At 39.4% G+C, this 14,703-nt stretch overlaps 1 protein-coding gene across 1 annotated transcript in view; it reads left to right on the top strand.

The window, feature by feature from the left end:
- The window catches only part of calm3a (calmodulin 3a (phosphorylase kinase, delta)), a 52,000-nt gene extending 38,174 nt beyond the window's left edge, over positions 1-13,826 (top strand). Inside the window, exons 5-6 of the mRNA XM_028792283.2 lie at positions 4,478-4,613; positions 12,311-13,826. Coding sequence (XP_028648116.1) covers positions 4,478-4,613; positions 12,311-12,339 — 165 coding nt within the window. The 3' untranslated portion in view covers positions 12,340-13,826. The remainder of the gene's footprint in view (positions 1-4,477; positions 4,614-12,310) is intronic.
- Positions 13,827-14,703: the final 877 nt, after the last annotated feature.

Here is a 14,703-nt window from a genome sequence, read left to right as displayed (position 1 = left end):
GTGTTTGTGTTGCAATTACTTAGTACGTTTTCTTTCATTTTTCACTTAAGCTGGCTCGTAACACTAGAATTACCAGAGCCTATGAAAAACTTGTAGATCCGGCCCACCTTAAATCCCATTGCACCGCTCCGTCAGCGTCTTTTGTCTTGTAAATGTTCCAATAAAGACAAGCAGCAATCTATTCCATCCTCCCACTGCCGCAGAACGTGCACAAAGTACTCCCAGTACTCCAGAGCAAGAACACTCAATAAAACTGAATAAAAAAACAAGCAACGGTGAGATACGAAGAAGGCAGATTCACCAGCGTTTGTGTGTCAGCTTTTATCCCTCCAGATCAGCGAACGTCCAGTTCTATTGACGCAAAACACCACTCACATCTACAGTTAGTTTTTATTTGAAACTGGGAATAACAGCTTCAGATCCCTAGGGCGATAGTAATATATCGTGATCGTGACTGAGAGAATAAAAGTGGGAAAAAAAAGGTAACTTTTACAAGTACTATAAATGTACACCGTCTGTTACAGACACAAATCAAATGTGTATGTGAACTGTATAATATTAACAATAAGAGCAGCTCACTACTGAAAACTGCAAAAATAGGAGTCAATCGGAATCAAACCGGGGACTCTTGATTACAAGTCAGCAAATCTTACCGCTACGCCACGGAAGCTGTTTTCTTGTCCTTGAGCCTTTTGTCAGTGTTTATTTAATCTTTGGACTTTAGCGTCACACATTATATAGTTTATGCCAACATTTTGTCATTTACTACTAAAATATGAAAAACATTTCTGTTTTAACAATGTGTTTACACAGATTATGGTAGAAATGGAACACACATGAAATGCATGTGTTCCAAATAATCTATTATTTCCACTCTAAAACTCCAGCACTTCACTCCCAGATAATCAATCAAGGCATGAGCTGGGAGAACTTTGTGCACATTCTGCGGCAATGGGGGGAAGGAATAGCAGGCTGCTTGCTTGCTTCTCTTTATCGGCACATTTACAGGACAAAAGATGCTGATGGAGAGGTGCAATGGGATTTAAGGTGGGCCGGATCTAAGAGTTTTCTTTTTCGTAGGCTCTGGTAATTCTAGTGTTCATTCTTGAGGCAGATTGAAGACTTATTTAAGATATGAAGAGGTAGAGGAAGTGACGGTGAAGGTGGTAGGGATGAGAACGGCGTCCATATGCATGTGCCGCACAGCTGCCCTGCTGGTCGCTGCCCAGAGTTGATTGTACAATAAAATAAAAAGAGAAATAATCTTGGAGGTCAATCATCACCCGAAAGTGAACAGCAGACATCGCATAGTATATGTGTACCAAATTGCAGGTCACTAAGTCGAGCAGTTTGAGTTACTGGTGATTTAGAATCCCGGACAGACAAACTGACAGCCACGGTAGTATATTATTACTGTATATATAAAGATTTACACACAAAACAAGTCTGCATTTCGTGTATACAAATAGAAACTCAGTGATCTGTGAATCATAGATAGGTTGTTGGGCAGTTGCCATCTCAAAAAATGCATACATTTAACATGGCGCATACCATCACAAAACACACTATTTTAATGTCTGTTTGAACTAGAGTTAGGTTCCTTAGTTTTAAGGATTGATGGATGCATAAAGGAGTTCCTCAGTCTAACCCTACTTAATTATGGAACCCCATAGTTTTGATTTAATGGTAACAAGTTATTTTCACTGTTCAGGAGATGACTTGGATTGTCTTTTGCTAGCCCTAAAATGTTACTATGATATGAAGTTTCTCTAGGGGTTGGTGGAAAATCTTTGAACAGATCTTAATCTGGTGGATTTGTTTTGACTTTAAGGTAATGGACAAGCATTTGCAACCTATAGTGTTATACTATAAAACATTCATAATCACAAACGTTAAAAATCACAAAATGTCTACTTGCCACCAAAGACCTAAGGCAATGGAGGAAGTAAATCTTTTGCTGACAAATTGAATGTGATCTTCCCAGAATAGTGGGATCTACTGTATCATTACACCCAAATATTTAGATGGATAACAATAAACACTTGGAGAGATTCAGATGGTAAACCAAATACAATCTCTTCTGTTGTCTTTGATAATGCTCAAGAGTAACACATTACTCTACTTGATCACTTTGTTCGCACGATATTGATGCAGCTCAGGATTTGCCCAAGCTACTCAACAGAGATATTAACACAGCATGCATCTGTCTAGGCAGTGTGTGTCGTGTAATGGTCTGAATTGAAAAACACCTCTCACTTTTCATAGTTCGGTATTCCACATTTTTGAGATGCTTCTTGAATTGAATGTTAGAGTAATCTAAATGAGAATAGGCCATTTAGCTCAAACGCTTGCCAATCCTATTCTTCTAAAATAGCGTCAAGTCGAGTTTTGAAAATCCCTAAGGTCCTACTCTTTACCAGAGTACTTGGTCACTTCTTCCAAGTCTCTATGGTTGTGTGTGTGTGTGTGTGTGTGTGTGTGTAAAGAAAAATTTCCTAATGTTTGTACAGAATTAACCTTTAACATGTTTCCGTGTCCCCGTGTTCTTGATGAACTCATTTTAAAGTTGCAATATTATAACAGTCTCCATGGACTATGGTGTTAGCAGATGACATTGTGATCTGAAGTGAGAGTAGACCGCAGGTTGAGGCAAACCTGGAGAAGTGGAGGTACGCACTTGAGAGAAGGGTAATGAAAGTCGGTTGGAGTAAGACGTTAGTGTGTGACAGGGAAGGTGGTGGAAGGGTGTGACTGCAAGCAAAGGAGGTGGTGGAAGTAGGCTAATATTAAATACTTGGGATCAGTAGTCCAAAGCAACAGAGAATTCGGTCAGAGAGGTGAAGCAGAGTGCAGGCAGGGTAGACTGGATGTAGAAGAGCAACAGGCGTAAATTGTGATTGTGAGTACCTGCAAGTGTGGCAGGAAGGTCTACAGGACGGTAGTGAGATCAGCTGTGTTGTTTGGTTTGGGGACGGTGGCACTGAATGAGAGCTGGAGGTGGCAGAGTTGAAGATGCTACGATTTTCGCTTGGAGTAACGAGGTTAGACAGGATTAAGAATGAGTATGTTAGAGGGACAACACAGGTACGACAGTTTCATGACAAAGTGAGAAAGGCAAGATTGAAATGGCTTGGGCACATGCAGAAGAGAGATAAGAGGTACAGAAAAGAATCTTGAGGATAAAACTGCCAGGCAAGAGGAAAAGAGGAGGTTTATAGATGCGGTGAGAGAATATGAAGGCAGAAAATAATGTAAAACACATGGATGGATGGAGATGGATGATCTGCTGTGGCGACCCCTAAATGGGAGCTGTCAAAAGAAGTAGTTTTGTATTTGAGTAACACATTAAGAAAATGAGTTGTAAAAGTTAGAGCCATTGTACTCTGCTTTTGAAGACTGTACTAATGTCAGTCCTCCATCAGCCACTGCAGGTAAAATTGTTTTCCCTCAACTTTGCACTTTATTGACTCTTAACTGTGATTAAATGTATTTTTAAAATCCGGTTGCTTTTCAAGAAGATTTGATGGGTGTCTCTTAATGAAAAAATGATTTTTAAGTTCGGTTTGCTTTACTCAGTCTTTTCTTTGGGCATGGTTTTTATGATGGCATAAACAAAGTCATGCTCAATACTTCGTGGTTTGGCCAGAAAGACAGGCCACATGGTCACTCTCTTCTTGTGCCCCTTTAGAACTGCATTGGTAGAAAAATTATATGTACAGTCATGGCCAAACGTTTTGAGAATGACACATGTATCGGTTTTCCACAAAGTTTGCAACTTCTCCCCACCGTCCAAGAACAGTTTGGTGACCAGCCATGCCTTTTCCAGTGTAATGGAGCACCAGGCCATAAGGCAAAAGTGAGAACTAAGTGGCTCGGGGAACAAAATTTCGATGGCCAGGAAACTCCCCAGACCTTAATTCCATTAAGAACTTGTGGTTAATACGCAAGAGGTGGGCGGACAAACAAACACCCACCAATTCTGACAAGCTCCAAGCATTGATTAGATAGATAGATTGATAGATAAATAGATTATGCAAGAATAGGGGGCTGCCATCAGTCAGGATTTGGGCCAGAAGTTGATTGACAACATGCCAAGATCAATAAAAAGAAGGTCCAACACTGCAAATATTTACTCCGTGCATAAACTTAATATAATTGTCAATAAAAGCCTTTGAAACTTGAACTGCTTGTAATTCTACTTCAGTATAACCATAGAAACATCAGACGAAAAGATCTAAAAACACAAGCAGCAGACTTTGTGAAAACCAACACTTATGTCACTCTCAGAACTTTTGGCGCCACGACTAAGTTTTTATAAAAGTTATGAAAGTCCATTGAAAATGTTGAGCTACGGTAAGATTAAAACTTTTTTATCTCATACCTAATCGAGATGTCAAATTCCTTGCAATCGGCAATAAATACGTTACAAAATGTTTAACTGCATGTTTCTATAGGTGTCACATTTGTTTTTGTGTAGGATGGAAATGGATATATCAGTGCAGCAGAACTTCGTCATGTCATGACAAACTTGGGCGAAAAGCTTACAGACGAGGAGGTGGATGAGATGATCCGGGAGGCAGATATTGACGGTGATGGACAAGTTAACTATGAAGGTGAGTTTAGATACTGTGTATAATTATTACAAGATATCTATGCTGCTCTTCAAATACGTTAATTTCTTTATTTGGAAATGTTTTCTAATCTGTATCAAAAAGCCAGTTATCCATTTTTTTACTATGTCAGCCAATCCAGTCAAAAGTCAGTGTTTAGTTATACCAGAAGTTCGCTCTTCAGCTGCTTTTTTTTAATGGTGGCACACTCACATCAGCATAGAGAACATCAGTTTCTGTGCCAGTGCACGCGTGGCAAGTTACTTGTTGAAGCAGTTCCAGTTTAGGCCCATCTGGAGACCTGGGTGTGGTTGACGGATGTTGCCTCTCCTTGTCCTTTAGCAGGTATTTTTAAACTTTGAAATGTATTTTCCCTTGGTGCCCAGAGGGTGTGCTCCCCTTTAATAGGACAAATGGTGCCCTTTTCCACCAGAAAAGAGGAAGTGGAGGGGAAGTTAGAAGAATGGAGAAGGACATTGGAAGAAATAGGGATGAAGAAGACAGAATATATGAGACTGAATAATGATCAGGATTCAGAAGTTACCCTCTAGGTCAGGGGTCCTCAATCATGGTCCTGGAAGGCCGCAGTGGCTACAGGTTTTTGCTCTAACCCAGTTGCTTAAGAAGCACTTATTGCTCCAGTGACACTTCTGCTTCACTTTAGTTGTCTCGCTCGTTAAGATTTTGAATCCTTATTGTTTATTTGAGTCTTAAACAGCTGTATTCTCAGTTTTTAATTGCTCCTAATTAGCAATAACATGCAAATGACATGAAACCAGCATTTCACCATTTACACCTGTGTGTATTTATCATGCACTATTGGGTTTAATTAAATACTTGGACGGAAAGGGAAGAGAAAAAGTGAAGGACTTAGAATTACTCCTCCATTTTAGCCTTCAAATCATTTGGATAATATCCTTAAAAAAGGGGAAGAAAATCGAGGAAATGAGAATGGCCTGACATGGCAGAGTTAAAGCACCAACAAGCCATGAAATTTAAATTATTGGCAAGAATTGCTTTTTAATTAAGCCACTAGGTTGGAACAAAAACCTGCAGCCAATGCGGTCCTCCAGGACTGTGATTGATGACCGCCTGCTCTAGGTAAAGCTATTGAAAAGAATAAATACTGTACATTTAAATATCTATGAACTGTCGTAGCCCAATATGAAAATGGAATGCCAAGATAACCTATAGAGTGTAGTGTGCATGGAGCAATTGGAAGACGTTATTAGTATTGTGTGCTCATACAATAAAAGGTAAGGTTTTTAAGACAATGGTAAGACCAACAAGGATATATGGAGCTGAGACATGGGCAGTAAAGGGAGTGCAGCAGCAGGAAAAGTTAGACGTGGCAGAAATAAGAATGTTGAGATGAGTGTGTGGCATAACCGGACAGAATAAGAAATGAGACAATCAGAGGTACAACAAAAGTGGGAGAGACATCTAAAAAAGTACAGGAAAGGAGGATGAAGTGGTCTGGTCCCATGATGAAGAGAGGCAATGAAGATGTGGGCAGAAGAGTGATGGGAACGGATGTACAGTGTAAAAGTGTTAAACAGAGCACTGTTGGCCTTCCTCTATGTTGGTTTAACAAGGTCATTTGAAGTATTAAATGGCGAAGCTAGGATTATAAAGGTTTGCATCAATAAACTCAGAAAAATTAGATGTTCTATCTACTTTTTTAGCATTATTGTATGGAGTCTTCCGTTCTTTCAATTGTTCTAAGCGCACATTTAGCTAAAAAGTTCTCCATGCTCTTTCAACTTTCCTACATTTTTTTTTTAATCTTTTTTCTTTAATGCCTGTATGTCATCGGTGAGCCACTGAGTAACCGTATCTTTTTGCCAATCTTTAAACTGTACTGGGACAACACAATACAGAGTGGACTGACATATTATTAAAATCATGTAGAACCGGGTTCTCAAACTCCGGTCCTGGAGAGCCACAGTGGCTGTGGGTTTTCATTCTAAGCCTTTTCTTAATTAGTGACCTGTTTTTGCTGCTAATTAACTTCTTTTGAATTCATTTTATTGGACTTGCTCTTGAAGACTCAGATCCCTTAATTAGCTGCCAAACAATAGTGAAATACAAAATGAGCCAACACATGACCAGCAAACTGTGTCCATCATACAGTATCTGAAAATAAAGAAAGATGAAGGTCTGAGGAATGCTGATCTGCTCAGGTCCCCAAAACATTTTAGCAGTGCTCTTAGAAAAGAGAAAATCAACAATGTCAGAAATGTCTGCCATTGCACAATGAGAGCAGCAACAAGCCATGGAATTAAAGAACCGGTTTAATTAACGGCAAGACTCGACGCCTAGTTAAGCAGCTGGTTGGCGTGAAATTAGTTAGTCTTAGTTAGTCTTCTGTTGGCTTCACATTTCATTTCTGTTTGGGTGCCATTTAAGGAAAGAAATTAAGCAATTCAGGGGAACAAATCTTTAAAAAGCAAGTCAATTAAAGTGAAAGGAAAAGAAGTTAATTAGCAGCAAGAACAGGTCACTAATTAAGAAAAGGGTTAGAATGAAAACCTGCAGCCACTGCGGCCCACCAGGACCAGAGTTTGAGAACCCTGATCTAGAAGATCATTTGGTTTACGAACAAATCTATAAAATCACTACTGATTCATTTACATTTCCATGCTGTTGTATTAAATATGAAGCAATGCTTTTATTATCAACAGTTAATTAACTCTGTCAAAAATGTAAAGAAAACGTTACTTTATTTTGACTAGTAACATGACTAAAAGTCTCCATTTGAATGCGAGTCCTAGAAGTATGCCAGCTTAGAAGCGCACATGCCGTAAATATAATGTGTTTTTGTTCTGTTCTTTATTTTGCCTTATACAGTTTTTTTTTTTGTTTTTTTTTATCAGGAATTTATTCATTTTCGCATACCCCTTGAGGTCTGAGTGCAGGGTCGGCAATAGTACAGCACCCCTGGAACAATTGCAGGTTAAGGGCCTTGCTCAAGTGCCCAGTAGAGCAGGATCTCTTTTGGCAGTAAAGGGGTCTTGATCAAGCAACCTTCCAGATGCTGGTGCAAATCCTTAGCCTCGGAGCCACCACTCCGCACTCTGAGAAACACGCAGTGTTTCTTCGAAATGACCAAGCTTACTGCACACCACACATTTTGGCGGTAGTTGACTTTCTGTGTACGGTGGGCAGCAGAATGTCCATGTAGCGCTGTCTTGATCCTTGACAGTAGTCTTGATGGCTTATGATGATGAAACACCTTCGGGTCAGTTAACTGCAACAGTAAACCCAATCCAGCTGATAGTTAATCGATCACTGTCCTTATCAAAATATTCATTTTGCAAGTAATCTAGTTGTTTCAGAACATCAGCAGCTTTATATCTTTTTTGCAACATACAGTAACTATGCACTGTCTATTTATAACACAATTTTCTGCAAGCTGTTGACACCAAATAATTCTATGACTATCCACTAGATGGCAGCACTGTAGTAGGTAACAGTCACACAGCAGCAACACACTCCACTGTATACTGAGGCATGGCTGCCATTGTATGTCACGTCTTGACAGGTTCAGCGATATACTACTTAAGTCGTACCTCGCATTCAATTGTTTATGTATTTTGTAGTGAAAGCAGGGGAGAGGGGTGGTGTAAACAGAATTATGTGATACAAAGAAAAAGGCACTGCCTCTCTAAATTAGTATTTGTGTTTAAATAAATCAAGTATCAAACTTTAATGTACTTGATAACGAATCTACTGCATTAAAGGGTAAAAGCTCATTCACAATTGAAATATGGAATTTCCCAGTGGAGAAATACACTTCTGAGATTAGAGGTGGTGATCACTCTGGCATGTTAAGTGAATTTGCAAGACTTTGTCATGTAAAAACAGGCCAAATTCTTCCAGCTTGTGTGTGACATCTGTCTTTAAGTACATTTAGGGATTGCAGACCAGCAGGACAAACATTTGGCAAAAGCAGAGAAATGTCACAGCCACAGCACTTCATTAGTTTGCATACTTCAGATTGCAGCGCTGCTCTTTCCTCTTCCCAAGTCGTTCACACGTTATGAAGGACTGAAGAATAGCATTCTGTAGTGCAGGGGTCCCAACTCCGGTCCTGGAGGGCCTCAGTGGCTGCAGGTTTTCATTCGACCCCTGTTCTTAATTAGTGGCCTGTTTTTGCTGCTAATTAACTCCTTTTCATTTTAATTGACTTGTCTTTTAAGATTTGTTCCCCTGTATTTCTTCATCATTCCTCTGAATTGCTTTGTTTCTTTCCATAAATGGCACCCAAACAGAAATGTCCAGCTAAGTCAGGGTCTTAAGCACCAACCAGTTGCTTAATTAGGTGCCGACTCTTGTTCTTAAACTCGTTGTTTAATTCCATGGCTTGTCTGCTATTACACAATAAGAGCAGCAACATTTCTGAAATTGTTGATTTTTCTCTTTTCTAAGAACACCGGTCAAATGTTTTGGGGATCTGAGCAGATTAGCATAACTGAGACCTTCACCTTTCTTTATTTTCAGATATTGTATGATGGTCACAGTTTGCTGGTCTTGTTTTGACTCTTTTTGTATCTCATTATTGTTTAGCTGCTAAATAAGGAAAATGAAACGCTTAAGGAGTCCGAGTCTGCAAGAGCAAGTCCAATAAAATGAATTCAAAAGAAGTTAATTAGCAGCAAAAACAGGTCACTAATTAAGAAAAGGGTTAGAATGAAAACCTGCAGCCACTGAGGCCCTCCAGGCCCGGAGTTTGGGACCCCTACTGTAGTGGGTATGTAAGCCTAATGGGGAGAGACTGTAGACCATTTTCTTCAGATGATCTACTGTATGCCAAAAAAAGGCAGAACAAATCCACTATGATTTCAGTGTTGCGTAACAACAAAATATGAAAGCTTCCAAAAGGGTAAATATGTTTTTATAGGCACTCACTTTAAATTGGGGCCATGCATTGCTGTTTTTCTATAGGAGAGTTTGGCAAATGATTTTATTCTATTTATTTTAGTTTCTGGTTTTATTAAATAGTCTAGAGTAGTGCTGGGCGGTATGACCAAAATTCTGTATCACGGTATTTTTCAAAATGATACTGAGTTCATGGTATTCAACATTATTTTTTTTCCGTGCATGAGTGGATGTTAACCACATTTTTCACTGCAATTTCTGCAGTAGAATGGCTAAGAATAACCTATTCCACTGTCACGAGAATTGTACATTGTAAAATAAAACATTTTAATGTGCACACAAGTATTAATACAGGTTTGCATGGCCCCATGAAGTGATAGTTTTCAAGGGGGTGGTACTAATGAAGAGAAGGAATCACATTGCATGACAGCTGCAGTCAAAATATAGAACCTTTTTATTGAACAAATTTTGCAAACAACTTAAACTATAATTTTGACAACATATTTTCAACCATCCAAAGAGGCATTTAGACTTAGTAAAATATCCAGAGGTGCTTGTCAAAAGTTGTATTGCACTGAACATGTGTTAGAAAAGCAATGAATAGTATTTTTTGTAAACCAACTACACTTTCTGTTAATGTTACCAATCTCTGTCCACTGACACATTAGCTATATGGATTGTAATGGCGTTGGTTATCTTGATCCACCGCTTGCTTTTTTTGTTGTAGGCAGTACCTTTGGCAAACGTGTCCGACTTGAGTGTCCTCTGTAGCTTTTTCAGTTTTACCTGAGAACATGGAGGGTGCCAATCTTAGTACCACACATTCGTGGTGCTGCAAATTGCTTGTGTTGTCACCTCCGGCAACAACTTTAGCTCCACAGCATTTGCAGTAAATAGTTGTTTGGTCTACATCCGACCTTTTTAAAACCAAAGTATCTCCATACAATAGACCCAGCTCCTTTTTTTCGGCAAAAGTTCTTCTGTGTCATCACGTTCAACTTCATCTACTACAGCTTCAGTTTCTGAATGTTCTGTCCATTTATATTGCTCAATGCGTCCACTAACTCATGTACTCCATTGCATGCGTATTTAGCAGTGTAGCAGAGAAAAAGGTCCCCCCTTACGCAGTTTTCCGCTGCACCAAATTCCAAACGTTGTTTAAGCTATTTAAATCTGTACTGCAGTATAAGAAAAATCTATATCCTAACAAAAATAAAATAGTTTTTGGTATGAACCAGTATACCTTCCAGCACTAGTCTAGAGTTCAAATAATATTGTGCAAAAACAGGGTTATTCAAAAAACAAATCCTTTGTTAAATTCTAGTAGTGCTCAGCCTACATATTTGAGAAAAACCTATGAGCTATAACAGTGGTTCCCAACCTTTTCTGTGTCCCGTGCCAGTAGAAAATGTTTTATTTATGTTCACATCCCCTACAAAATTAGTAGTACTAGGGTGTTGTACCATGTTAGCCATTATGAATGTAGCTAGAAGTCGAGCAAAATGACCTCTTTAGAAGTCGAGCAAAATGACCTCTTTAGAAGTCGAGCAAAATGACCTCTTTTTTTTTTTAGGCAAACTAGAAAGATTACAATATTCACGCTTTCAAGGCAACTCGGATCTTGCCTGAAGAAGGGGCTGAATTGCCTCGAAAGCTTGCATAGTAAAGGTGTCATTTTGCTTGACTTCTCGCTACATTCATAATGGCTAACACGGTACAACACCCTAGTACTACAGACATACAATTCCCTTCTGGAGTTAGTCAGATTTCTCATTATTGAACCACATACAGTACTGCAAGTGAAGAAATTGAACTTAAGTGCCTAAAACGTCATTCTAAGCTGTGTAGTTTACCTTTATTTTATCCCCGTGATCCTGTAAATGTGTCCCCCATAAAGCGTAGACACACTTAATTGACAACCTGGCAGTTGAGTTACCCAGCAAGGACACACAATCAACAATGAAAGGATTTTGTGGATTTGAGACCCTCGTGAAGCAAAGGGTGTTGGCGGATCATGAAGAAATGAAATCCAATTGGCAAGCTTTGCCCCCACCCAACACCCACCTCCACAAGAACACCTACATTGCATTTCGGACGCACCACATGGTTAAAATTTCTGCGCTACTGCTAAGACTGCCAGCAGGGGAGATGGACTTGAGTGTAAGCAGCATAGGTTGCATTCAATTCATAGTTCCATTTGTAAACCCCTCTGGCATCAATGTCAATCAGACAGCGTTATTTCACAATCTGGGCATGCACAGTAGTCGGTACTAAAGTTCAGCCTTCTCTATGGATCACTGCAAGGCCCAAATTATATTCTCCTTTTTCAAAAAATGATTTGTCTTTATGAACAGTCCTCCCGCAGCATTTCTGCGCCTCATTCCCAGGTGACAATTGCTCAATCAATGCTCGATTCTTTTCATATCGCTGAACGGGGAGCTCAAACTAATAAATGACAGCCGACTGCACCACAATAAAGTCCAAACGACGCACCTCACTTACTTTTGGCGAATGGCGACGCAGCCTTCCTATTGGTCACTCCACCTGAGGGGTTTGCAGGCATCTCGAGTTGGGTTGGGAACCCCTGAGCTACAGGAAAACTTGGTGTGTTACCTGGGGTAGGGAAAATAGTGTCTTTGTCTCTCTTGGGTTTTCTTACTAGTGCAAAATATTAATGCTATCCTGTTTTCTCAATTCACATGTGCTTTGCAGCCCCCCCCCCCCCTCCTGTTTGATTTGTTTACCACTTTTCTTTGTATGTATTGAGTACTTTTATGATGCTTTGAAGCCAATTTATATTTATCTCTTTTCTTTTGCAGAGTTTGTGCAAATGATGACTGCAAAGTGAAGCACCTTCCTTACATGCCTGCTGTTCTTCTTTGGTCACTCTGTCTATAAAATAGCAAGGGAAAAAAAAAATCTGTACTCAACCTGATTCTAATTAGTCTGCCATCAGTACTACGGGGGGTGGTGGGGGTGTTTCGACAACATAAAACAAAAATGCAAATTTCAAATGCATGAGATCGATCCGTCTCGGAATGAGTTTGTGGCCCTTTGATTCGTAATTGACAGGCGAAAAAAAAAAACAAAAAACAAAACAAAAAAAATGACAGAGTCGTTTTTGTTCATTGAACAAGGTCAATGTAACATCTGAGCGTTAATTTCTGTTCATAATTAACTGTGCAGCTAGCAAGAAAAGTTCAGTTTCTAATCTCTTCCAAGTTTCTTGCATGCTCTTGTTCGGGCAGTTGCATCTTGTTCTAATGGGGCCTCTTGCTGCAGCTCTGCGTCCAGATTTGTGTATAGATGGTGGTCGAGATACGGAAATCTATACATTTTTTTTCGATTTTTGAAAAGCAACGGGGATGAGCTTTGTGCTCGTTGTGTATTCTTGCAGCTAATATTAGGGGGTGAAGGTTTGCACGGAATTGTGAAAAGCAGGATGTGGAATGAATAGACACACACTTCCTTTTTGTTTTTTTTCTTTTTAATTAGCTTCATATATATACTGCAGCTCTCCATTTGTGGGGTTTTTTTTTGTGTTTTTTTTTTTCTAATTTTTTTTTTTTGTAGAAATTAACTTTGGTAAATGTGTTGCATTAATGCTGGCTGTAAATAGCAAAATGAATGTGAAGTGCTTAAAAGCATATAAAAATTAAAACATGGGACGTGCTACTATATAAAGGGGATGGGGTTTAATATGATGTGATGTGTGTTTGCTTTTTATATATACATATATACATATATATAATATCTCCACCCCCCCTTGGGTGTTGCTCTTTATTTTTAAATAAATGTGCCATATAGGATGCGCCAAGTCTCAGATGATTTGCGTTTAAATCTTTTAGAAAAATTAATGAATTCACTTTTTTCATTTGAATCCTAAGACTGTACTGTTAATTCTTCTTTCCCCTGTTTGATTCGGTCGGTCGTTCTGTCCCACCACTTTAACCACACCGTATGTCTGAATATTACAACCAAATGTGATCTGTGGCCTGCTGTTGAACAGCACATTGGTGGTGATGGTGTCCCTTACTTAAATTAAAAAAAAAAAAAAAAAAAAAGAACACATTTTCATTAAGGTGAAAGGTTATGAAATGTTGTGCTTCTTGGTCTTGCAGTCTTATGAGAGTGGGTTTGTTTCATTTTGAAGTACTGCATTATAATAATAAAACTGTATTTCTAAAGTGCCTTTATAGGGTGCTTTAAAGGCACAGCAAGCCCCCCCCCCCCCCCCCCCCCCGAAAAAAAAGGGTGAAAATGAATACCTGGCTGTTGGGTTATGTCAAAATCAACATTGTGAATTTTTCCTTTACAATAAAATTTACCATGTTATATTTGTATTTGTTATGGCTGTAACTTTTGAGCAACTATGAAAAAGACTTGGGCAGCTCATTCAGGTAACATGGTCTGCAGCTCCTTCAGAGAAATATTCAGTAAAACAATTGTAAGAGATACTAATACCATAGTTTTGCTGCTTTCAAAGGGACGTGTTTTTTAACGAAAGCATACTTCATTTTCACCACTGGGTGGCACTGTATGAATGAATTATGACATCTGTCTGTATATCAGTACATTTAGGGATTGCAGACCAACAGGTCAAACACACATTTGACAAAAGCAGAGAAACGTCACAGCCACAGCACTTCATTAGTTTACATACTGCAGATTGCAGCACTGCTCTTTCTTCTTCCCTGGTCATTTGCAGGCAATGAAGGACTAAAGAATTGAATGACAATACCAAACACCCCAAGGTTTCTTCATAAATGTTAACGCTTTGGTCGGGCAGGTTTTTTTTTTTTTTTTTTTTTTGTGCATTTATTTTTTATTGGGTCATAATCATTTAATTCCTAGGGTGCGGAGTTTTTTTTTTAAACGTGTCACGAGTACTTAAATTTTTCCCAATTAAATTTCCTCTTGGGCGGCACGGTGGCACAGTGGTAGTGCTGCTGCCTCGCAGTTAGGAGACCTGGGTTCACTTCCTGGGTCCTTCCTGCGTGGAGTTTGCATGTTCTCCCCATGTCTGCATGGGTTTCCTCCCACAGTCCAAAGACATGCAGGTTAGGTGCATTGACGATCCTAAATTGTCCCTGGTGTGTGTGTGCACCCTGTGGTGGGCTGGCGCCCTGCCTGGGATTTGTTCCTGCTTTGTGCCCTGTGCTGGCTAGGATTGGCTCCAGCAGACCCCCGTGACCCTGTGTTAGGATACAGC

Source organism: Erpetoichthys calabaricus, chromosome 1, assembly GCF_900747795.2.
Source record: "Erpetoichthys calabaricus chromosome 1, fErpCal1.3, whole genome shotgun sequence".
Lineage (NCBI taxonomy): Eukaryota > Metazoa > Chordata > Cladistia > Polypteriformes > Polypteridae > Erpetoichthys > Erpetoichthys calabaricus.
This window is presented reverse-complemented; position numbering and strand designations above follow the sequence as displayed.